Source organism: Hylobates moloch, unplaced genomic scaffold (genome assembly GCF_009828535.3).
Source record: "Hylobates moloch isolate HMO894 unplaced genomic scaffold, HMol_V3 SCAFFOLD_12, whole genome shotgun sequence".
Lineage (NCBI taxonomy): Eukaryota > Metazoa > Chordata > Mammalia > Primates > Hylobatidae > Hylobates > Hylobates moloch.
In genome coordinates, this window is record NW_026652287.1 from 26212182 (window position 1) to 26237376 (window position 25195).

Consider the following 25195-nt stretch of genomic DNA (forward strand, 5'->3'; position numbering starts at 1 on the left):
TCTCTCTGAAACAGGGTTTTCAGAGTCTATTCTAAATGTGTGGAAATACTCTCAAAGGCCCCCTGAAATAATGGTTGCCCAATTGACTGCTCGGGGGCACCTGAACCTATGGAAAAATACACTAACATCCAGGCCTGTGTCCACTGTCAGGTCACCACCGTGCTGCATTACGCTGGGCCAACCGTGGAAGGGACCGAGAAGTCCTCCCCCTCCTCCTCCCATGTCCCCCACAACTGGTCTGTTGGAACCTGGCCTGTGAGTAGTGAGGCCCACTGCACCACATGGTAGGATCTCTCTTTCTTTTGTTTTTTTGAGATGGAGTGTATCGCTCTATTCTCCAGGCTGGAATGCAGTGGCGCGATATCAGCTTACTGCAACCTCCGCCTCCTGGGTTCATGCAATTCTCCTGCCTCAGTCTCCTGAGTAGCTGGGGCTACAGGCACCCACCATGCCCAGATAATTTTTCTTTTCTTTTTTTTTTTTTTTGAGATGAAGTCTCCCTCTGTTGCCAGGCTGGAGCGCAGTGGCACAATCTCGGCTCACTGCAACTTCCGCCGCCTGAGTTCAAGCAATTCTCCTGCCGCAGCCTCACGAGTAGCTGGGACTACAGGCGTGTGCCACTACATCCAGCTAGTTTTTGTATTTTTAGTAGAGATGGGGTTTCACCATGTTTGCCAGGATAATTTCAATCTCCTGACCTCGTGATCCACCCCACCTTGGCCTCCCAAAGTGCTGGGATTACAGGCGTGAGCCACCGCGCCCAGCCCATTTTTGTATTTTTAGTAGGGAGATAGGGTTTCATCATGTTAGCCAGGCTGGTCTCGAACTCCTGACCACAAGTGATCCACCCACCTCGGCCTTCCAAAGTGCTGGGATTACAGGTGTGAGCCACTGTGCCTGGTCAGGATCTCTTGTTAATATCATAAGTGCTTTTCAGATCACTGCTCATTAGACATTGCAAGGTTAGTGTCTTTTAATAAAGACAGTGCATAATGGCAAAGAGCTATGAGGATTCAAGTAACACTTTTGTATGGATTTGTATTTCATTCATCACAGCAACATCACTCCACATATTTGAAAAAGAAAAAAATATGGGCAAAACAAATGATGCATTTTTCCAGGGCATAAAACACTGCTAGAACCTATGGGGAATCCCCTGAACCTCATGAGTAACTGCAGCCTAAAGGGACCTCCAGCCCTCAGGTGGGGAAGCCCTTCTTTGAATGGAATCATAGAAGACTTGAACCTAAGATGAAGCTTTGTAATTCTGCAAAGTGTACAAAGAGCCACCCAGGGGAACTGCTGAAAGGGGTTTTCAGCTGAGGTGTTAAAGGAGTAAAGAGGGAGGAACACAGGCTTTGGAGTCAGACATTTGCTCAGTTTGGGCCCCACCATGTGCCAGCTGTGTGACCTTGGGGAATGGAAGATAACCAAACAAGTTTCAATTTCCTCATCTAAAATGGGGTCACTAACACCTTCTTACCTACCTACCTACCCTGGTTGTTGTGGGGATTACACAATACAGTGCTCAGGATATTGTGGGAACTCAGCAAAGGGTAGCACCCTTCCTGTTCTTTGAGAAAACAGCTGCTAAGGAAATCCCTCTTTAGATCTTTTTTTTGAGACGGAGTCTCACCCTGTCACCCAGGCTGGAGTTTAGTGGTGCGATCTCGGCCCACTGCAACCTCTGCCTCTCAGGTTTGAGCGATTCTTCCACCTCAGCCTCCCAAGTAGCAGGGATTATAGGTGTACGCCACTATGCCTGGCTAATTTTTGTATTTTTAGTAGAGACAGGGTTTCACCACGTTGGCCAGGCTGGTCTCGAACTCCTGACTTCAAGGCCCACCTTGGCCTCCCAAAGTGCTGGGATTACAGGGTGTGAGCTGCTGTGCTCAGCCTCTTTAGATCAAATTTTAAAAGTCCAGCAGCATCCTTGGAAAGTTACCTACCCATGTTCCTCTCTGTGGGAATAAACTGGTATCCTGTGTGTGACGGAGGAAGAAGGCACATGAGTGTTCCTCATACAGGGCAGCTGTTGGGAGTTCTCAGCTGGGGACCCAGCAGCCGTCGTCACTGTGTATGTTAGAGACCACGTGTAAGACTGCATTGCTCCTGCAGAGACAAATTAAGACGTCTTAATCATTAACATTCTCATATCCCTTGTTCTTCCTTAGTTTAGTGGCTTCCTTTGTTCTTAAGTTGAAGGCCAAAATCTTTATAAGACATGTATCTCTGACTCTGCTGAGCTCACCAGAGGCATCTTCTATCCCCTGTCTTTGTTTTATCTGGTCCAGTCACAATATCTTTCATTGTCTCCAGAGTACCACAATTCCCAGCACCTCAGGGCCTTTGCACGCGCTGTTTCTGCTGCCTTGTTACCCACTCATTCTTCCTCTCACAGTCCAAAAAGCTGTCCTCTTCCTAACCCCAGACTAGGCCAGATCCCTCACTGTACTGTAGGCCTAAGTGGTGCCTACTGCAATTTGTAATCCTACACCCATTAGTGAATGTGATTTGATTAATGGCCCCCTCACCAGACAGAAAGCACCATGAGGGTAGGAGCCTGGCCTATTTTGGCCACCAATGGATTCCCAGTGCTTAGTACAGAGCCTGGTCACCAAAAGACTCAATAAAAATTTTAGAAGGGAGAAAAGGGAAGGGAAGGATAGGAGGAAAGGAAGGGAAGGAGAGAAGGAAAAGGAAAGCCTGGGGAAATATAGCCTAGATAGGCACTGCAAATTAACTTTTCAGCGCTCAACTCAACAGGTGTTAAGGATCCAACAAATTGCTTTAAGCAAACATAAGTAAGATTATTGGGCTCTGCCAGCTCAGGTCTTTTTGAAGATTATTAGACAGTGACCTGGACAGTGACCTATTCCATACAAATTATGAATTCTCTTTGTCTATTTTTTATTTTTTATTTATTTTATTTTTTTTTTTGAGACGGAATCTCGCTCTGTCGCCCAGGCTGGAGTGCAGTGGCGCAATCTCGGCTCACTGCAAGCTCCGCCTCCCGGGTTCACGCCATTCTCCTGCCTCAGCCTCTCCGAGTAGCTGGGACTACAGGCGCCCGCCACCACGCCTGGCTAATTTTTTTGTATTTTTAGTAGAGACGGGGTTTCACCGTGGTCTCGATCTCCTGACCTCGTGATCTGCCTGCCTCGGCCTCCCAAAGTGCTGGGATTACAAGCGTGAGCCACCGCGCCCGGCCTATTTTTTAATTTAATTGGATACCTTGAAAGTGCTAAAGACTGGGGGATAAAAACCTGACAAAATTAAATGCTTAATATTTTATGAGATGGTTAGTTTTTTTTTTTTTTTTTTGAGACAAGGTCTCACTCTATCACCCACGCTGGAGTGCAATGACATGATCATGGCCCTCACTGCAGCCTTGACCTCCTGGGCTCAAGGGATCCTTCCACCTTAGCCTCCCAAGTAATTGGAACTACAGGTATGTACCACCATGCCCAGCTAATTTTTAACTTTTTTTTTTTTGAGATGGAGTCTCACTCTGTTGCCTAGGCTGGAGTGCAGTGGCACAATCTCAGCTCACTGCAACCTCCGCCTCCCGGGTTCAAGTGATTCTCCTGCCTCAGCCTCCTGAGTAGCTGGGATTACAGGCGCACACCACCATGCCTGGCTACTTTTTGTATTTTTAGTAGAGACAGGGTTTCACCATGTTGGTCAGGCTGGTCTCGAACTCCTGACCTTGTGACCCACCCGCTTTGGCCTCCCAAAGTAATGGGATTACAGGCGTGAGCCACCGCGCCTGGCCCTTAAATTTTTTATAGACACAGGGTCTCACTATGTTGCCCAGGCTGGTCTCGAACTCCAGGTCTCAACTCCATCCCATCCTCCGACCTCGGCCTCCCAAAGTGCTAGGATTAGAGGCATGAGCCACCACTCCTGGGCTAGAATTTTTTTTAATGATAATTTAATAAATCATTAATAGCAATACTAAACTCATCAGACAACTTAATTTCTGATAAATTGTAAAATATGTTAATATGGTGGAAATAATTAAACTTGTTTTAGATGGCAGAGGGAATGGGATTCAACATCCCCCTTTAGGTACATGGAAAACATGAAAGAATTTAAGGGAGGACATTTTTAAGGTGAAGTAAAAGAGAAAATTAGATCTCCCATTCTGTATTTTCTGCAGCAGACCACTTCTATCTAAAAATTCCTCTGGGAAGATAAAGGAAAGGTTTTCATTTTAAAAATTAGTCCATTCCATCCCAAGGACTTTGCAAATAGCATATGAGAGGAGCTGCATTGACATGGAGCAGTGGGAGGAAGCAGAGTTGGTGGATCAGTGCTGTGCCAGTTATGTGACAGAGACTCGGTAAGGAATACCCTTGAAGAAATGTGGAAATGGTGTCTTATTTTAAATACATTGGCTTATTGTTAAAAGAACCCTTTGGTGAGCCCTTTCATAAATTGAAGAATCTTTTAGAATGCAAATAATGTCCTTTTTTGTAATGAGGTGACAAATATTTATTCTAAGAGTGTGAAAGGAGACACCATTAGTGAGCATCTCTTACAGACCATGCACTGTGCTGACTGCTTGTCACACACCCTTAAAAGAACGTTATCCCCCATTTATAGATGAGGAAACTGATGGTTAAATCCAAAAGAATTTAAGGGAGTGTATAGCAATATAAAAGATTCGAGACAATAAAATGGAAGTGGGAATGAAAGAAGAAAGAAAAGCAGAATTGGAGGCAAAAAATGCAATTCAGAATGAGGTGAAACATGCCACCCAAATTCTTCCTATATGTGAACTTTAAACTTAGATATGAGTTTTCCAGGAGCCAGTGCTCCCGGAAGCCTGAATAGTTAGGAGCACTAAGACTGACGATTGCTCAGGAGTTTACTGTCCTCCAAATTCAGAGCAAACAGAAATACCTTTATGAGCTGTTCAACAATGTCCTCAACACCCTTACAATGGACTTCATCTTGATTCTAAGGACGGTTCCTTTTGTCAACACTAACTGCAGGCTAATGGCATCACACAAAAGTCCAGTTCAAGGAAACTTAGAATGTTAAATAACTTGCCCAAGGTCCCAGAGTGAGTGGGTGGTTCAGTCGGGCTCTGAACCCACACACTTTCTGCCACACACTTTCTACTCTCTACCGTTATGTCTCTTTGCTCTGGGTTCTGATTCTGCCAGGTACTAGCTATAAGATCTTGGGCAAGCCTGTTAAACTTTATGAGCTTCTGTTTCATCATCTTTAAAACAGGAGTAATAATATCCATCTTGCAGGACTGTTATGAGGATTAACTGAGATAATATATGTCAGAGTTTGGCACGTGGTAGGCTTTTAATGGTATTCAAGCACTCTTCATTATGAATTCAGGTATTCTTATATGAGAACTTCTTAAAATAGATATTTCTGTATTTCTCATTTCAGACCCCAAGGAAGAAAGGCAAGTTTCTTAGGTGAGATTCTATTACCAGGGATGAAACATTTGAATAGCAACAGTAATTTAGCCAATTACGGCAAATTTCTAAACATGTTTTTCTATAAAATTACTAGCATCCCTACTCACCAGCACAGCTGAAAGTACCCCTTCCTGCTTTGCACATCTATTCCATATTCTTCCCCCAAAAGATAATGACTTTAGCAGGCTACATGTTAGGCTTGATTTATAAGTACAAGAAAATGGGAAGGGAAGATCCCCAAAATGATCACAACTCAGATGACTGGATTATGCATAATTGCCCTCCTCTATGTTTTGAACTTCATGTGAAATTATATTACTGTTATAGTTTTTTTAAAATGTCATGTTTATTAAAATGGGTTATCACTGAGTGGTGGGATTGAGGAGAGTTTTAAAATGTTTTCCCTTATTTTACTTATCTGTATTTTTCTGTAATGAATGTGTCTTGCCTCCGTAAAAAGAAAAACATTAATACATTAAACAAAGTTTAGAATTGGAAATGGAATCAGAAAGGGTGAGAAGTTTGGGAGAACAATGAACCAGCCACAACAAGCAAGTAATTAACCCTTGAAGCCTCTGGGACCTCAGGCGAGCACAGCGAGGTCCGTGGATATTTAAATGGGGCAGCCAAGGAAACCAAAGCATGTTTTTTTCCAAGCAGTGGGAAGAAGTCATGATAATAGCCATCACCTGAGAGAATGCAACAGCAGTTACTTTTGTGTGAGCCCCGGAGCGCAGCAACTGTTCCTTATTCACCTCTGTATCCCCAACAGAGGGTGTGCCAAATAGTAGGTGTTCAGTAAATTTTCGTTCCATTGAATTTGTTGTTGAAGGAGTAAATGCTGCTAGAAATAGACGTTATCAAACAAAAAGCTAGTGCAACTCTTGGAAAAATGGGCTCCTGTGGTCTGGGGAACAAAATCCCTAAATGGCCATGTGCCAGCAATCTAACACATCCACTCAGGCAGGCTTAAGCAGATTAACACCTACTGGCTTGGGTGAGAAACCCTTTTTGCCTGGGGAGCAGAAAAGAACACCCCTTGAATTCCCTTTCCTACCAGTGAGACCTCCAGTGAGAATTGCTGCTGCTGCTTTTCTAAGGAAGCTAATAAAAGAAAATCTGCTCAGCTTACAGTTTGTGCTTAGTTTTTAAGACAATTCTAATGCTTTTTATTTGTTGGTAAAACAAGAGCAAATCTTCCCTATTTGTTCAATTCACATATTTTTCTCTTATTCCCCCCTTCCCTCCTCACATTTCTATTTATTTAAAGGTCTGAGGATAGCGGTGGAAGCCCCTGATATTTGAGAATCCTATAAAGATCCCAAGAGGAGCAGTTGTTGGTCACCTTACAGTATTGAAACTGCTACAGGGGAACATTTTCTTCCCCTCCCATCCTCAACAAAACACTCTTCTTCCCCAAGGTTGCTTTGTTTTGGAAGGGGTTTTAAGCACAGGACAGGAAGGGTACTCGGAATATAATAGACAATCAGTAATGATTTGTCAAATACATGAATTAATGATCATCCAACATAAACCAGATCTCATGCTCATTTCCTTTTATACATTGACCCATTCGGTCTTGACAACAACCTTTTGAGGTAAGTAGTATTACCTCCTTTTTCAGGTGAGAAAATTGAGGCCCAAGAGGTTAAATGACTTGCTCAGGTAAGTGGCAGAGTTGGGATTTGAATGCAGGTCTGCCCAACCCCAAACCCTTTCCATAGCAATGTTTCTTACAGTTGAATGTGTATTTGAATCACTGGAGATCTTGTTAAAAATGCAGATTCTGATTCAGTAGATTGGGAGTGAGGCCCTTATATCAAACTTCTAAATGATGACAATGTGGTTGATCTGTGAACCACACTTTGAGTAACAAGGCTGTATAACATACTGCCTCCTGTCACACATCCTATATGTTAAGGGCCATTAAAAATCAGAAGTTGGCGAGGCGCAGTGTCGCATGCCTATAATCCCAGCACTTTGGGAGGCTGAGGTGGGCTGATTTCTTGAGCCCAGGAGTTTGAGACCAGCCTGGGCAACATGGTAAAACCCTGTTTCTACAAAATACAAAAGCTGGGTGTGGTGGTGTGTGCTTGTAGTCCCAGCTATTTGGGAAGCTGAGGCGGGAGGATCACTTGAGCTCAGGAGGTGGAGGCTGCAGTGAGCTGTGCTCACGCCACTACACTCCAGGCTAGGCAACAGAGTGAGACCCTGTTTCAAAAACAACAATAACAACAACAACAACAAAAACCTAGAAGCTTTGAGATTCTGCTACAGACTTGTGAAAATTTAGAGTGCTTCCCAAGCTACCTGGCTGTACCCTTTTTTTCAGATCTTGGACTGAATCCTTTAACCCAGGGGTCCCCAACCCCAGGGCCAGTACCAGTCAGTGGCCTGTTAGGAACTGGGATGCACAAGAGGTGAGTGGTGGGCAAGCAAGCATTACTGCCTGAGCTCTGCCTCCTATCAGATCAGAAGCAGCATTCGATTGTCATAGGAGTGTGAGTCCTATGAACTGCACATGCAAGGGATCTAGGTTGCACACTCCTTATGAGAGTCTAATGCCTGATGATCTGAGGTGAAACAGTTTATCCTGAAACCATCCCCGCCACCTCTTCCCCAGTCTATAGAAAAATTGTCTTCCACAAAACCAGTCCCTGGTGCCAAAAAGGTTAGGGACCACTGCTTTAACCTTTTCCTTAGGAGGATTCTGTGAACCATCACAGATGTTGCTCAAGTTTTAACCTAACCTACGCCTTTTGTTTGTAAGCTCCTTTAAGTGTGTCAAGATTCTAGAGCTGCTCTGCCCTATCCTATAGCCACTCGTGGCTACTGAAATTTAAATGAATTAAAACTAAATACAATTTAAAATTCAGTTTCTTAATTCCACTAGCCACATTTGAAGTGCTTAATAGCCACAGGTGGCTAATGGCTACTGTTTTGGATAGCTAAGATAGAAATAATTTCCATCTCATCAAAGAAAGTTCTATTTGGACAATGTTGCTTGACAGTATTTGCTACTAAACAAGCATTTCCTGTAATCTTCATGACTGAGACAGGAAAAGAAGACTATATATTGTTATTTACCTGTATCTCTAGGTATGTCATTGGCTATCATCTTTTTTTTGTTTTTTGAGACAGAGTCTCACTCTGTCATGCAGGCTGGAGTGCCAGTGGCGCAATCTTGGCTCACTGCAACCTCCGTCATTGGCTATCATCTATCCTTAAGACAGCAGTGTCTAAAGAGACCTCCTATTGTAGCTAGAAACCTCATCTGTTTGAGTTACACTTCACCAATAGTTCCATGGTCAAAATCTGATTGACAGAACTGACCAGGGGCAGCAAATGAATCAGTTCCTTCTTATGTTGCTGCATAATCTAGCCTCTGCCTATCTCTGCAACTTCCTCTCCTGCCACTCTCTTCCTTATTTATTATATACATTTGCCAGTTCCCACTATGCCAAGCTCTTTGCTGCCTGAGGCCTATGCACATGCTTTTCCCCATCACACAGAAAGTTCTTTTTCCCTCCCCAACCTCTATGTAGCTGGCTCCTTGTAAAACTTCAGGTCTCAGATAAATGTCACCTTGTCAGGGAGGCATTCTCTGACCACCAACTAAGGTAGGTCCCCACTTTATACTTTTTCATAGCACACTATTATTTTCACACATAGCACTTTGACCATTTGAAATTACACCTTTACCCGGCAGTTTACTTCTGTATTGACTCTTACCCACTAGAATGTAAGTACCATGCGGGAAGTGACTATAACTCCTTTTTTTCACTTCTGTACTCCCAAGGACTTGGTACAAATTAGACACGAAATATATATTTATTGAATGAATGAACAAATGAATGAATGAGGGAGCCCAAAGTCCCAGCAGCAAGCTAAGATTTGATTTTGTGATCCAAAAAAAAGAGTCGATTAAACAATCTATTTTCAATCCCAGCTTATTTTTCGTGATTCCATTCCTTTAAAGAAAAAGAAGCAGCAGGGATGAAAGAAGGAGGAATTCACTAGCAGTGACAACTCCGAGGTCCTGTAAATGAGTCATCGCAGACTCTACGGCAGGGCTGAAGTGTTCATCCTATCCCACTCGGTTTAGCTGCCCTCAGAATAACTGGGCTTTTGTTATTTGGAAAGACTAAGGGTCGGTTATCTTTGTTACTCCTCAACTGATGTAGAGAAAATGCAGCTGGGCAGGCCAGAGGTTCTACAGTTAGGGCCATTTACGAGGAATTCGCTTTTATTTCATTAAGTATCCTAGTATCTCAATGATTTAATTTGCTGGTTTTGTGTTGCAGGGAACCCATGGTGGGAAGTTGAAAACATGAGTTTAATAGTTAACTTTTATTGTCATTGCTGAAGGAGGGAATACTTAAAATGACATCATAAACGAGGTTTTAGAACCCTTTGGTGGCCCTATGGGACAGAGTAGGAGCTTAACGTTTTGCTTGAGATGACATTAAAGAAAGGCAGCCCAATGTCATGTTAAATAGACTGATCAGTTTGGCACTGCCTGCCATGCTCCCAAGGAGGAAAGGAGCCAGTTTTCCTTAAGAAAGTTAAGGTTTCTAAACTTTGCCAACTTTGCCAGGTCATGAGGGAGCGTAGCAAGCCTACAAATTTGGGGGAGAAAATGGACAGACAGGCTAGATCTTACCTTGCGGAAATCTGTTGGAATGGAATCCTTTAACCAGCCTCTTATCATGACATTGCCGTAAAGCCAACCAAAATTGGCCATATATCAGGTTTAATTTTAGGTACCTGAAATTTATTTCATTTCCCTTTCTTTCCCCATTAAAAAAATCAATTAATAAGTACAGTCAATAAAATATATTTAGAAACGTGGACATGGAACTAGACGTAGATACAGATAAGCAGAGCGACTGTTTTCCTAGTGAGTCATAACTCATTATCTGTACTACCTTGTATTCCCTAATCCTTGTATCGAAGGATGCCAAAAGGTTATGTGCAATGAATTAATTTTAGCTTTGTGCCACCAAGCACACATAATACTGTTCCTTTTTCACAGCTGAAAAATGGAGACGTGTCCATCCAAAGTGGGACATTTATTTGTTAAAGAGTCCCAGGTACTTGACTGGCCTTGATTCTCAACAAGTCAAACCTGGTAATATTTACATTGTCTGATCAACGATATGCTGGAAACCCAACAAAATAACTGGGTCACATAAAATTTCCCATATTAATAAGATTTTAATAAATTTTTAAAGCTAACAGTTGTTTCATTTAATTTTCCTCCCCTTTTCTTTCTTTCTTCCTGGTTTTGGTCCTTTTTATGAAATTGATTTTTCTGTTTTTATTATAAACTACTTCAAAACTTTTTGGAAAGTAGATGGGATATATAAGTCAAGCGATAATTTTAAAATAGAAATAATAATTAACTGGGCATGAAAACCGTGTGCTGAGTTGACTTTTTTAAAAAAAGAAACACGGCAAATACATTTTATAAGATTTACATAATTGTTTTACAATTTACACTATTGTTCAAGGAAAATTTAAGAAGCCTACCATAATAGATTTCCTAATATTTAGGTTTCTAGCATGGGTACATAATTTGTGCTTTATAATATGCCTATATAATCATACATGTTGTTAGGAAATTTGGTTTCTTTTCTCCAAGACCATGACCCACATTACATGCCCAGATCCAGTCTAATTTAGCAATGGAGTATTTCAAAAGTGGTACTTGAGAAAAATATCATACATAGTCTTATATAGGATGACATTTTTAGTGCCCTGTGGAGATATCCGAGAACAAAGCTGGAATGTGCCAAAATCTTCAAAGCTTAAAATCATCTGAAGAGAACCTGTTTCACATTTGTATTTCTAAGAAGCTACTTTTATGGCTCTTGAACACATTGCACAGAAATATCTGAAGCCATTTATGATATTCCTGTGGCCTTGTCTATCACACCTGCCATAACTTGAGGCCTCCACATTGCTTCAAAGAAAGCCAGGCACACTCACTAGCTGGATGAGAACTATGAGAAGATCCTAGACATCTTTCTTTCACACTCTTCCCTCCCATCCCTTATTCCCTTAGAGTCTGTCTCCTTATTTGAAATGTTGCTACACTTTGAGAAACATTTCATCCAAATGGTTTCTGCTTCATAATGCAGAACTGTTTTATTTGTATAATTTCCGTTTATTTCGGAAGTTAGGATATTATCACTAGCAGACTCGTGTGTGTCTCCCTGGTGATGACAGGGATATTTGGGCAGGATTATTTGGGTAAATGGCTCTTTCTTTAGGGAGAAAGGAGACTCAGGATGGTTGCCCAATAATCCCAATCTTTGAAGAACTCCTGAGAGCTGCATGAAGAGCTCCGAAAGGTACTTAAATTCTCTTCCCTTTTAATGTTCGGTGAACAAAGACATTCTTTTCACTACACTTACTTTTTCTGAGCCTTCTAAGCAGGAACCACAACAACCCACTATGGAAAGAAAATGGGAGGGAGGTGGGAGCCTGATCACATTCTTCCTCCTCAAAGCAGAAAACAAAATACAGTTTGAGGTGCATCTATATAAACAAATATGGCAATCTCAAATCTAAATTTCCACAGAAGAGGGCTCTCTAGCTGTGTACCCAAAGTGAAATCAAAGCTTGATCTAATGCCATTTATCAACAACCCAGCTTTTCAATACTTTGAAGAATCCAATTTCCTTAGCTGTCCCTGACAAAGGCCTACTGAGTTTATTGGCTAGTACACAAGATAGCAAGTCCTTCCAGCTTCTTAAGCATCCACTCAATCCCTCTGTAAGTAGGTGTAGTTCCATAGAGAGAGGAAACTTTGGGGAAGGAATTAATCAAAAGTCTCCAGGATATATACTTTTAAGTTTCCCAAAAATAACATGCTCTCTCTTGCCTCTACTTGGAATACCTTTTCTCCCCTCTCCTTCATGCTCCCATAATACTCTGACCCTTCTTCCAACCTAGCACTCCTCACACTATATTGTTACTGTTGGTTTGCTCATCAAAAACCTTAACCTCTAAACATAAACTCCCAGGGGGCAGGGACCACACTTCTATTGTTTGCTATTGTATCACCACCTATCCAAAAGTGTTTAGCACGCAGAAGCCACCTGAGAAATATTTTTTGGAGAAATGGATAGATATGTGAGTAAATGAGTAAATGCTCCTGAATGGAGCAATCTGACCCTATTTATTTGGTCCTCAAAAAAAAAAAACAAAAAAAACTTTAGTTCCAAAAACAGTCCTACATAGAATTAGGATATAATTAAGTCCATGCTGTGAGGGTCTGGAGGAAGATTCTAACTTGGAGGGTGAGGGAAACATCAAAGGAGGTGAGTAGGATTTTATCAGGCAGAGGGTAGAAGGAGGCTAGCCCAAGAAGAAGGAACAGCATGAGAAGTGATTTGGAGAAAGAGAGCTCTTTAAGGCTTTTAGAGTGAGGCAGTGGGTTCTTTGCCCCAGCACTTTGAGGAGGCACAAGCTTCATTAAAACGAGACTTAGTGAGTAGTGTGACAGAGGACAGAGTAGAGTCTGGAGGCAGGGTACCAGCTTGAGAGTCACTGCGGATGTCCATGAGAGATGGGGGTGGCCTGAACCAGAGGCACAAGTGGGATGGGAAGGAACAGATCAGTCTAGATTAGTATTAGAACAACTGGACTTGGGAAGTGTGATGGAGAATGCCCGCTGTCGCCCCCCAAAGCTGTTTCCCCTTCCCTGCCTGGGTACATGCTGTTCTACATTTCCCAGCCTCTCTTGCAGTTACATGAGGTCATGTGATTAAGTCCTCGCTGATGGAATATAAGTGGAAGTGACGTGTGCCACCTTCAGGCCAGGGCTTTTAAGAGAGTCGGTTTTCATCCTCCGTGCCCTTTTTCCATTTCTGCCACCTGGTTGCAGACTTAACAAAGCCCTCAGGCAGTGGTCCTTACCCTAGTGAGCATCAAAATCACCTGGAAGTTTGCAGAACAAGATTCCTGGGCTCTGCTCCTAGAGTTTCTGATTCACTGGGTCTGCAGTGGGACCAGGTAAGAGCATTTCTAATAAGTTTCCAAGAGATACTGATACTGCTGGTCTGTGGATCAGTTTGGGAAATACTGCCCTGGGGTATGTGGGAGCTTAATATTGAAGGAGCATGTGTTTCCAAATAGCCGCATTACAGAGATCCTCCTTTATGACTGAATACCCTAGCAGTACTGTCTTCAAGCATGAAATAGATTTCTGTTGTGTTAACTCCACTCGTGTTTGGATCTATTTGTCACACCAGCTTAGCCTACCCTAAATAATACAGGAGTTGAGGGAGAGGAAAGATTTGAAGCTGACTCCTGTATTTGTTGCCTGGGTAACAGGAGGGTAGTAGAGCAGGTTTGGATGGAAAGATAATAAATTAATTATCACAGCCTGACCAAGCCCTCCACTCCACAAAGCCTGGAATCTTTGTGAGGTCTTCCCTGATACTTCCAGCCACATAGAATCTCTCCTTCCTTGGGAACCTCATAGCATCAGTTTATATCTCACTTATTGCATATACCACATTCTTCCTTCCATAACAGTTGTCTCTGTACTTTTCTTTATCCTTGTGTTCCCTCTTGGTAGCAAGGCCTTGGCATATTAATCTATTTATCTCCCATAGCACCCAGCACAGGACTTGGTACATAAGATGTCCTCACAGGGGAAAAAAAATACATGCGTGTACATATATACATGAATAAACATATATAGGATTCTGGATCCAAAGTTTTCAATGCAGTTTTTTTCTTTACACTTCAAAAGTATGGTTTCAGATATTGAATCTAATGTTGCAGATGAGAAGTCTGATATCAGTCTGGTTCTCTCTCCTTTGGAGGTTGTATGCATTTTCTTTGGGGACGCTAATAAGATTTCTTTTATCTTTGATTTTCTTCAGTGGGCTTAGAGGTAATTTTTTTTTCCATTTATTCAGCACATGTTCAATGAGAGCTTTTGGTCTAAAAAGCCTTGTCTTTATTCCATTTTATAAAACTCTTAGCTATTACATCTTCACTTTCCTTCTTTCTCTGGAACACATTAAATGAATATTAGAATTTCTGAGTTTTATCAGTCCTTTTTCTTAACATCACTTTTATACTTACTATTTCTTTTTGCCACATTATCAGAGAACTCCTCAGATCAGTCTTTCGGTTTACTGATCTCTTTCAGTTGGATCTAATTTTCTAATATTCAACCTATCTATTGAAATTATTATTTCAACAATTATATATTTCCTTTTGAAGATCTTGACTCTCATGGGTATGATTTCTTTTTCTTCTTTCTTTCCTTTCTTTCTTCTTCTTCTTTTTTTTTTTTTAAACAGGCTATCACCCAGGCTGGAGTGCAGTGGCCTGATCATAGCTCACTGCAGCCTCGAACTCCTAGTATCAAATGATCCTCCCATCTCAGCCTCCACGACAGGTGCATACCACCATGCCCAGCTAACTTTTTAAAAAAGTTTGTGTAGAGATGGGGTCTCAATATATTGGCCAGGCTGGTCTCAAACTCTTGGCTTCAAACCATCCTTCCACCTTGGCCTCCCAAAGTGTTGGGATTACAGGGTGAGCCAGCGTGCCTGGCTGATTTCTTTTTAGTTCTCATCTTAACAGTACTTTTCAGGTTGTCCTGTTAACTTTATTCCTTTGGATATAGACTCTCTCTATTCTTAAGTTTGTTGTTCCTCCTTCATGGAATTGGGCTTCCACAGATGCTTGGGTGACTTTTAATTGTGGTAATATATATCCATATTCACTTTTTTTTTTTTTTTTTTTTGAGATGGAATCTTGCTCTGATGCCCAGGCTGGAGTGCAGTGCAGCGATCTTGGCTCACTGCAGCCTCCACCTCCTGGGTTCAAGCGCGTCTCCTGCCTCAGCCTCCTGAGTAGCTGGGATTACAGGCATGCGCTACCATGCCCGGCTAATTTTTGTATTTTTAGTAGAGATGGGGTTTCACCATGTTGGCCAGGCTGGTCTCAAACTCCTGACCTCAAGTGATCCACCCACCTCGGCCTCCCAAAGTGCTGGGATTACAGGCATGAGCCACCACGCCCAATATTAACCATTTTCAAGTGTATAGTTCAATGGCATTAAGTACATTCACCATGTTGTGCAACCATCACCACCATCCACCTCCAGAGCTTTTTCATCATCCTATACTGAACCTCTGTACCTATTAAACACTAACTCCTCATTTCCCCTCCCTCCAGCCCCTGACATTCACCATTCCATTCACTGTGTCTGTGACTTTGACTATTCTAGGTACCTCATATAAATGGAATTATATACATGTCCTTCTGTGTCTGGCTTATTTCATTAAGCATACTACCTTCAAGGTTCATCAGAGTTGTAGCATGAGTCAGAATTTCATTGCTTTCCAAGGTTCAATAGTATTCCATTTATGTATATACCACATTTTCTTTATCCATCATCCATCGATAGACGCTTCAGTGGTTTCTGCCTTTTGGCTATTGTGAGAAATGCTGTTAGGAACACTGATGTACAAACGTCTGTTTGGATCTCTGCCTTCTTTTGGGTGTGTATCCAAGCTTGGGTAATTCTTGGTTGTAAATTAATCTTATGAGACTCCTGTGCATATCTTGGACTATGTGGGCCTCCACGCAGTCTCACGGTAGCATCAGCCTCATGCTATGTGCCCAGCAGCTCTAGCTTAGCTGAAGACCCACTCACATCACAGCCCCCCACTCCTTATGGTTGCCATAGCTTAGTGTAAGGTTTCCTGTCTGCCTCCCTTTCCAGAGAAAAAGAAAGCAGCTCAGTTTTTGATTCAGAGAGTTCCCTTTTTTGTTTTCAAGAATGCGTATTTATGTTATATAGCATTATAATCAATTCAGTGGCTTAGTTTTGGGATTTTATCATATGCTTAATTTGCCAACTTGAAAACAGCAGCATACAGAATGTGTACCAATGAATAAATGAATACCTGTACGTCATTCACAAATCCAGGAAGATACCCAGGTTTTGGCATTACCTTTTGGAGATTGTGGGGGAAGAATGTTTTTCCAGAAAGCCCTTTTTTTCTTTTTTTAAGACAGGGTCTCACTCTATCACCAAGGCTAGAATGCAGTGGTGTGATCGTGGCTCCTGGGCTCAAGCGATCCTCCCACCTCAGCCTCCCAAGTAGCTGGGACTATAGGTGTGAGCCAAGATGTTTGGCTATTTTGTGTGTGTGTGTGTGTGTGTGTGTGGAAATGAAGTCTCACTATGTTGCCCAGGCTGGCAGAAAGCCCTTTCTTCAAACATTAACTCCCCAAAGTTTTTGAAGGACTTTCCATTACCTGTAGTGCTGAGGCCAGTGTACTCAGGGGAAGGATTGCTAACAGGGGAAGAGGGAGGTGGCACTTCCACAGATGTGGCAGATTTTGCTGGAGAAAACGATGGCACTGGTGAAGGGGTTGGTGCGGCAGCCTCTGTCAAGATGATCTCTTCTCGGACTTCTGCTGTGGATAGAGATAGGGTAAGTTTTTAGAACCAAATGTAAAGGAAAGTGTCTCTAAAAGACTTTAAAAAGTGAAATATTCTTCTAATCTGTGTGATGTCACTCTCTTGTCAAACTCTTCGATGGTTTCCCATCACCATCATGGCACTCAAGGCAATTTGCGTATACACACATGCCCACTTTATTTAATTTGTTTATTTATTTATTTACTTATTTTGAGATGGAGTCTTGCTCTGTCACCCAGGCTGGAGTGCAGTGGCACAATCTCGGCTCACTGCAACCTCCACCTCCCGCGTTCAAGTGATTCTCATGCCTCAGCCTCCTGAGCAGCTGGGACTACAGTTGTGCACCACCACACCTAGCTAAATTTTTGTATTTGTAGTAGAGATGGGGTTTTGCCATATTGACTAGGCTGGTCTTGATCTCTGGACTCAAGTGAGCTGCCCGCCTTGGCCTCCCAAAGTGCTGGGATTGCAGGTGTGAGCCACCATGCCCAGCCCACATGCCCACTTTAAAGAGGAAAAAGACATGATTGGTTTGATACCACTTAACCTGTTCACCATAACTAAATTCTTTGAGATACAGAGTTAAGGAAACATAAAGCACAGAAGTGAGGATACAAATAACATTACCAAGTGGTGCAATTCCCAGGAAAATGCTGGCTTACCAGTGCTTCCTTCTCCCTTCATGGCTCGCATGAGCTCATTGGCCCGCTCCTGACAGTGCAGAGATTCTAACAGGTAGAGCACGTAGTCATCAAACATTAAGTGAATTAGGTGAAAAGACCCTGGTGGAAAAAAGGATCAAACAGAAAGTAAGTCGTGCTGTCTCATGTATGCCCCCTCTGTCTGGTCAACTGCACAAGTTACACAGTGTTCTAAATGGTCTACTCAAGAGTCTAATTTTCCACTCAGTTATGATCTCCTCATGGTCAGAGGTTGCAGTTCTTGGCTGTATCCTCAGCTTAGCCTAGTGCTTGGCATAAGGTAAGTGTCATTAACACTTTGTGGCAAGTAAATCTTTTCCTTGCTGAAGTTATATTAGTATGACACCATCAAAAATGGCACCTACCGACCCATCTCTGAGCTTTCACATACCCACTGGCCTCATCCTCATGTGAGCACCCCTCACTCTGTTCAGCATTCATTAACATAGTGTCTCTCACTTTTATCTCTTCCACCAGCATATTATTCCCCCAACTGGACTTTAACTATGTCCATGGCAGGGACTTTGCCTTCTATTGCTATCTACTAATGTACCTGACATAATTCTAGGAGCCAATTTGAAAATTTAAATCTGCAACAAGTTATTTACTTATTTCCCTAAATGTTTTCAAGACCTCATTTAGCACATGGTTCTTAGAAAAGGTAATTCATTGAAAATAGTTGGTCTTTTCAAGTGGCAGTCTTCATTTTTCAATTTAGAGTAGATTATTTTGTAAAAGGGAAAGTGAACAGTCATTTTTAAAGACTTTCCTATTTGCCAGTCTCTGTGCTCAAAGTCTTATCTTCTCTAGTTTAATAACTACAACCATGTGGCAAGGTGGGTATTTTTATTCTTATTTTGCAAGCCAAGCACTTATGCAAGATGACACAATTAATAGATAATACATTATTTCAAAACCAGCTTTTTTTTGCATGTCATGCTGCTACCATGCACAGTGGAATGGTGCACCTACGGTAGGGGCTCAATTAATGTCTACTGTAATCAAGGCCTCATGGATCCAGGGTCAGAGAGAGGGGCCAAGCCTTTATCTCCCATCGCATGTTTCCAGGTCCCAATAGGACATCTCCATGTAGATATCCTGCAGGCCCTTTAAAATGTCCAAAACTTCTCACCTCTCTCCAAGCTGACCAGTATACTGTTTGCTTTTTTCCCATTTCCTTCTAGTTTGCTTTTTTAGAGACTTTTTTTTTGAGACGGAGTCTCACTCCTTTGCCCAGGCTGGAGTGCATTGGCGCTATCTTGACTCACTGCAGCCTCTGCCTCCCAAGTTCAAGCAATTTTCCTGCCTCAGCCTCCCTAGTAGCTGGGATGATAGGTGCATGCCACCACACCTGGCTAAGTTTTGTATTTTCAGTAGAGATGGGTTTCGCCATGTCGGCCAGGCTGGTCTAAAACTCCTGACCTCAGGTGATCCAGCTACCTCGGCCTCCCAAGGTGCTGGGATTACAGGCATGAGTCACCACGCCTGGCCTTTTAGAGACTTTACGGCGCTCTCTGGCATTGTTTTTTTTTGTCATTCTATCTTCATCATGGATCATTACCATCACCATTATTATCATCATCACATCTACTGTTTATTGAGTGTTTACTCTGTACCAAAAACTCTAATAGCACTGAACATATATTTCTTCCTTACAACAAACTGTGAGGTAGGTGGTATTATCCTGCCTTACCGATGAGGAAATGAGTCTCTTCATTAGTAATCAAGTAGGGATTTGCCTCAGTTTGGTCTGGCTCCATAATCTGTTCCCATTCCGCTATAAGTCATTTAGTTCAATATCTTCATAGCACAGATGAGAAAATAAGGCCCAGATGGCATAAGTGACTTGGCCCCTACAGGGGCCACCTGAGCTGGGAGCTAGGTCTCTCCAAGTCTCAGAAATAAGGTAATGGAGGCTAGTTGGGGGCTTGTGGAGCACTCCTTGGTGAAATTTATTTATTTTCTCCTTAACTGCACCTGGCTTCTGTATACACCCACACCCTTCATCTCAGATCAGTTAATCTTTTGGTCTAGAAAGGCTAGAGAGGAAAATCCCTGGCTTAACTGTAAGGCCACTAGATGCCTAGCAGATCATGAACATGACCCCCTCTCTCTACAGCCTGCCATAAACTCCTGTCCTTGTTCCATAGAGCTCAAGGCCAAGGTCCACTGTCCTCTACCTCCTTCACATCCTTCTTCCATCTCCAGTACTATGTCTGTTTTTCAATGCCATTTGTTATTCAGCAAAGTCCAGGTTCTGCTCAATCATTGTGAGATGCAGTCTCTAAAACTAAACTTTCCAACTGTTTCTCTGAAATGGGATCCTGTGAACCACTGAGGAGGTACAGCACTGTGTGGGTAATTACATGGGCTGTTGATCAAACTGCCCAGGTTGAGATCCTAGCTCTGTCACTTAGTAGCTTAGACTTTAGATGAGTTCCTTTACTCTCCCTAATCCTTATAAATACTGAAAACAAAATCCGACATTTATTGACCTCTGACTCTGTGGCAGCCACTGTGTAAACCACCGGAGATTTATTTTGGCATTTAATCCTCATCACAACCATGTGAGATAAGTGATACTGTCCTTTTACAAAGGAGGAAAGTGAGGCTTAGGGAGGTAAAGTAGCTGTCTAATGTCACACAGTCATTAAGTGGCAGAACCAAGACTTGAACCCTGGACTGTCTGACTCTGAAGTTGCTCTTCAATCATTACACGCTACAGCTCTCTAAAAGGACAGTAAAATGTACATTATGGAAGTACTAAAATGAGGAAAAGTATATATTAGATGCTTAATAATTGGTAGCTATTATTATTATCGCTAAGATCCCTTTTGCTACTATGTTCTAAGATCCCATGACATGATTGTTTTGTTCATAGAGTCAAACAAGTCAAAAGATAGCATCAAATAAGGAAAGGGTCTCCAAAATGAAGAAATTATTTGCTGGGATGTTGATCTAAAGCCAACATGGATAGAAAGAGAAAAATGTACTATGAAATAATGAATTAGCATGGAAAGCTTGGATGATAAAAATCCAAGCCAGTAGTTTTAGGATGAACAAACACCTTGGAAATCATTTTATACCATCCTCTTGTTTTATAAGACAAGGAAACAAAGATCTGATGAGGTGAAGAAACTTGCCTAAGATTACTCTTAGAAAACATCAGAGCAGGCCGGGCGTGGTGGCTCATGCCTGTAATCCCAGCACTTTGGGAGGCCGAGGTGGGCGGATCACAAGGTCAGGAGATCGAGACCATCCTGGCTAACACAGTGAAACCCCGTCTCTACTAAAAAGTACAAAAAATTAGCCAGGCGTGGTGGCGGGTGCCTGTAGTCCCAGCTACGCAGGAGGCTGAGGCAGGAGAATGGCGTGAACCCGGGAGGCGGAGCTTGCAGTGAGCCGAGATCGTGCCACTGCACTCCAGCCTGGGCGACCGAGCGAGACTCCGTCTCAAAAAAAAAAAAAAGAAAACATCAGAGCTGAACTTGGAAGCCGGTACTTTAGGGAAAGTGCGGATTTGACATGGGCCTTCAAGCTCTCTTCATTAATGCCTCTGATCAGCTACCCGTTAGTCTGTTAATTTTCCATTCTAAATTTTAATCCATCAAACAACAAGAGTCTGTAGAGCTACTGCTACCTGTTTACCATTGTGCTAAGTGCTCTGAGTACAAAGGAGGCATAAAGCTCAGTCTCAGGCTCCACAGAAGCTAAGTGTTCTTACTAAGCAGAAATTAATCATTAAGATTATTGGGTAGTAAACCGTTCAGTGCCAGAGTGTCACAGCGTTGAGGATAGTGAATATCGATGAAGACAGGAAAATGAAAAGGAGATACAGAAAGACTGATGAGAGAGACAGAGAGACACCAAAGACAAAAGGAGAGAGGCGGTTACAGCGAACATCCCACTTTATTTATCTCCTTAGCATTTCTCACCATCGAAGTTAAATACTATATCCTGTATTTAACTTAATTGTTATTGCATGCCTCCTCCACTAGCTTGTAAGCTCCGTCTTGCAGAGATTTTTCTATCTTGACCAGTGCTTTATACCCAGTGACTACAACATTGCCAGGCACACAATAGAGACTCAATGGATATGTGTTAGATGTATGAATCAAATAGGCAAGCATTGACTAATTCCATATGCACCGCGCTAAGTAAGCTCTTTTAACTTCTCAACAACACCGCAAAGAAGGTATTATCTTCAGTTAATACATGAGGAAATGAAGGCTCAGAGGGCTTGAATAACTTGCTTAAAGTCACAGAGCTAGGGAGCAACAGAGCCTGTTTTGGAAAAAGGCATTAGGATTAGAGACAAAAGGAGATTTTATTTTGTTATTGTTATATGGTAATATAGTTGATTGCATTTGGTCGAATCAAAGCATTTCATTTTTCTTACGAAAAATATGCATCATAGAAAAATATAGAGAATTCTAAAATGAACACCAGTGTAATCACCACCAATTTTTTGTTAGAATTATTTCTAGGTAGCTTTTAGTTTCTATTGCTATTATGAATTGTGTGAGTGTGTATGTTTTAAGTTATATTTTTGAGTTAGTGAAATTAAGAATGCCAATGATTTTATAAAAACTGAATTCAGGGCCAGGCACGGTGGCTCACGCCTGTAATCCGAGCACTTTGGGAGGCCAAGGCGAGCAGATCACGAGGTCAGGAGTTCGAGACAAGGCTGGCCAACATGGTGAAACCCCGTCTCTACTAAAGATACAAAAAATTAGCCAGGTGTGGTGGTGCGCACCTGTAATCCCAGCTACTTGGGAGGCTGAGGCAGGAGAATGGTTTGAACCCAGGAGGCAGAGGTTGCAGTGAGCTGAGGTCATGCCATTGCACTCCAGCCTGGGTGACAGGGCAAGACTCTGTCTCAAACAAACAAACAAAAAACTAAATTCAGTAACTTGACTGAGTCTTGCTCTGTTGCCTAGGCTGGATTGGAGTGCAGTAGCATGATCTCGGCTCACTGCAACCTCCGCCTCCCGGGATCAAGCAATTCTCCTGCCTCAGCCTCCCAAGTAGCTGGGATTACAGTGCGTGCCACCATGCCTGGCTAATTTTTGTATTTTTAGTAGAGACAGGGTTTCACCATGTTGGTCAGGCTGGTCTCGAACTCCTGACTTCGTGATCTGCCCTCCTCGTCCTCCCAAAGTGCTGGGATTACAGGTGTGAGCCACCTCACCTGGCCTCTTCTTTTCTTTTATTCTCTGAAATATTGATTTTCATGTTTATTTTCATAAACTAAAGATTTTATTTATTTATTTATTTTTTGAGACGGAGTCTCGCTCTGTCACCCAGGCTGGAGTGCGGTGGTGTGATCTCGGCTCACTGCAAGCTCCGCCTCCCGGGTTCACGCCATTCTCCTGCCTCAGCCTCTCCGAGTAGCTGGGACTACAGGCGCCCGCCACCACGCCCGGCTAATTTTTTGTATTTTTTTTTAGTAGAGACAGGGTTTCACCGTGGTCTTGATCTCCTGACCTCGTGATCCGCCCGCCTCGGCCTCCCAAAGTGTTGGGATTACAAGCGTGAGCCACCGTGCCCGGCCAGATTTTATATTTTTATAAGTTTAGTTAAACTTTCCTATAAAAACGTTTATGCCTGATGTTTTTGGAAGGAAGAGACTTTCTCCTTTATTGTGATTATCATTTGGTTTTTATTTATTTCTACCATCCTATTTTGTGCTTTCATTTACCATCCATTTTCTATGCTTCTTTTATCTTCTCAATTTTTCTTTTCCATTTAACATTTTATCTCTTAAGTTTTCATATTCTTCCATTTTCCTCCATAAATCATGATTATATTCTTTTAGTAATGATACCTTAATTTATTAACATATATGCTAAACATTTATTAAATCCAAACTATAAATTTCTCCAACAAAGCCTAAAGTTACTTAGTATTCCTAAAAAAGACAAAGACATTAGCATGCTTTAACTGTTCCTTGAAGATTCTCTTCTCATTACTCTGTGTTATAGTTTTACCTAGAACTTATTTTTAACTTTTTAAAACACATATACAAATTAGTTTTTAGTTTTTAAATTGCATTCAATAGTTAATTAAATATGTTTACATACTTTTAAATTTCTCTCATCTTAAAACAGGGCCCCTAAATTCTTTGATGTGCCGTCCATTAACAATTGGGGTCTGTGCACCTCCTTGAGTCATGGTAGGCCTGGGACTGCCTTTGACCAATAGAGTATGAGGGAAGTTACACTGTATCTAAGAAGGGATCATAAAAGCAAAGTGACTTCACATTTAGGGCACTTGCACGTGGAACCGTGAGCTGGCACATGATCCTGACTTGCAAAATCCATAAACGTAATAAAATGGTTGTCTTAAAGCCATTAAGCTTAGGTAATTTATTACACAGCAATGGCAACAATAACTAGAACATTGTTGTTTCTTGTATCGTAGACCTCAGCTATGGCTTTATTTTTCTTCTTGCTGAAATGTATCCTTTTTGTATCCTTTTTTTTTTAAGATGGAGTCTCGCTCCCTCACCCAGGCTGGAGTTCAGTGGTGCAATCTTGGCTCACTGCAACCTCTGCTCCCATGGGTTCAAGCAATTCTCCTGCCTCAGCCTCCCGAGTAGCTGAGATTATAGGCACCTGCCACCACACCCGGCTAATTTTTGTATTTTTAGTAGAGACGGGGTTTCGCCATGTTGGCCAGGCTGGTCTCAAACTCCTGACTTCAGGGAATCCACCTCCCAAAGTGCTAGGATTACAGGTGTGAGCCATCTTGCCCAGCTGAAATGCATCCTTTAATAGTTTTTTGTTGTTTTTTTGAGTGAAGATCAGTGGCTGCCAAATTCTGTCTTTGTATAACTGATTATGTCTTTATTTTGCCCCACTCTTGAATAATAGTTGACAGTTCTTTGTTCTCAACACTTAAAAGATATTACTCCATTGTCTTCTGGCATCTCTTACTGCTCATGACAGTCTAATAATTATTCTTTTCTCTCATAGCTTTAAATTTTTAAATCTTAACCCATGGATATTTTAAAAAATATTAATAATATCAATGTGGATTAAATAAATTTTTCTAGTTCTATTGTGGCATGCATCTGAGCCCAGAGTATTTGCCTTAATTGTGATAATCAAAAAGGAATGGGCTTTGTGGTCAGGCAGGTTTGATTTTGAAACAGAATTCTGACATTTGCTGCATTGATCTTGTGCAAGGAAATTCTCCAAGCTCCCTTCTCACCTCTTTAGAAAGTGTCTATTATTACCTACATTGCAGAGTTAATGCAAGAATTCAATGATAGTATGTGCTTCCAAAATATTTCTTATAATAGTCATCATTATCTTGTCTTTGCTTCATTCTTATCTCTAATCTTCAGCAAATCCTTCAAGTTCTACCTCAGCTTCCTCGTCTGTCATATTGAGGGCAGCAATTCAGACCTCACAGGGTTGTGTGAGAAGTAATTGAGAAAATGTAATGTCTAAAGTATATTCGGCCCTCAATACATGTTGCTGTGTTGTTATTATTAATTTTCTTCTACCTAAAGAAATTAAATGAGGTGGTGGCAGTGTAGCATGGCAGAAGAAACTCCAGCTGTAGCATGGGAACAA

The 25195-nt window shown here is 41.9% G+C and overlaps 1 protein-coding gene across 8 annotated transcripts in view; it reads right to left on the reverse strand.

Moving 5' to 3' along the window:
• RFX4 (regulatory factor X4) overlaps positions 1-25195 on the reverse strand; it is a 176970-nt gene that overhangs the window by 12097 nt on the left and 139678 nt on the right. For 7 of the 8 annotated variants that reach the window (XM_032168803.2, XM_058425565.1, XM_058425561.1 and 4 more), the window contains 3 exons: positions 17574-17693; positions 16746-16907; positions 1950-2112 (listed from right to left, as the gene is read on the reverse strand). In XM_032168803.2, coding sequence (XP_032024694.1) covers positions 1950-2112; positions 16746-16907; positions 17574-17693 — 445 coding nt within the window. The remainder of the gene's footprint in view (positions 1-1949; positions 2113-16745; positions 16908-17573; positions 17694-25195) is intronic. The other variant, XM_032168804.2, reaches the window with a different exon arrangement.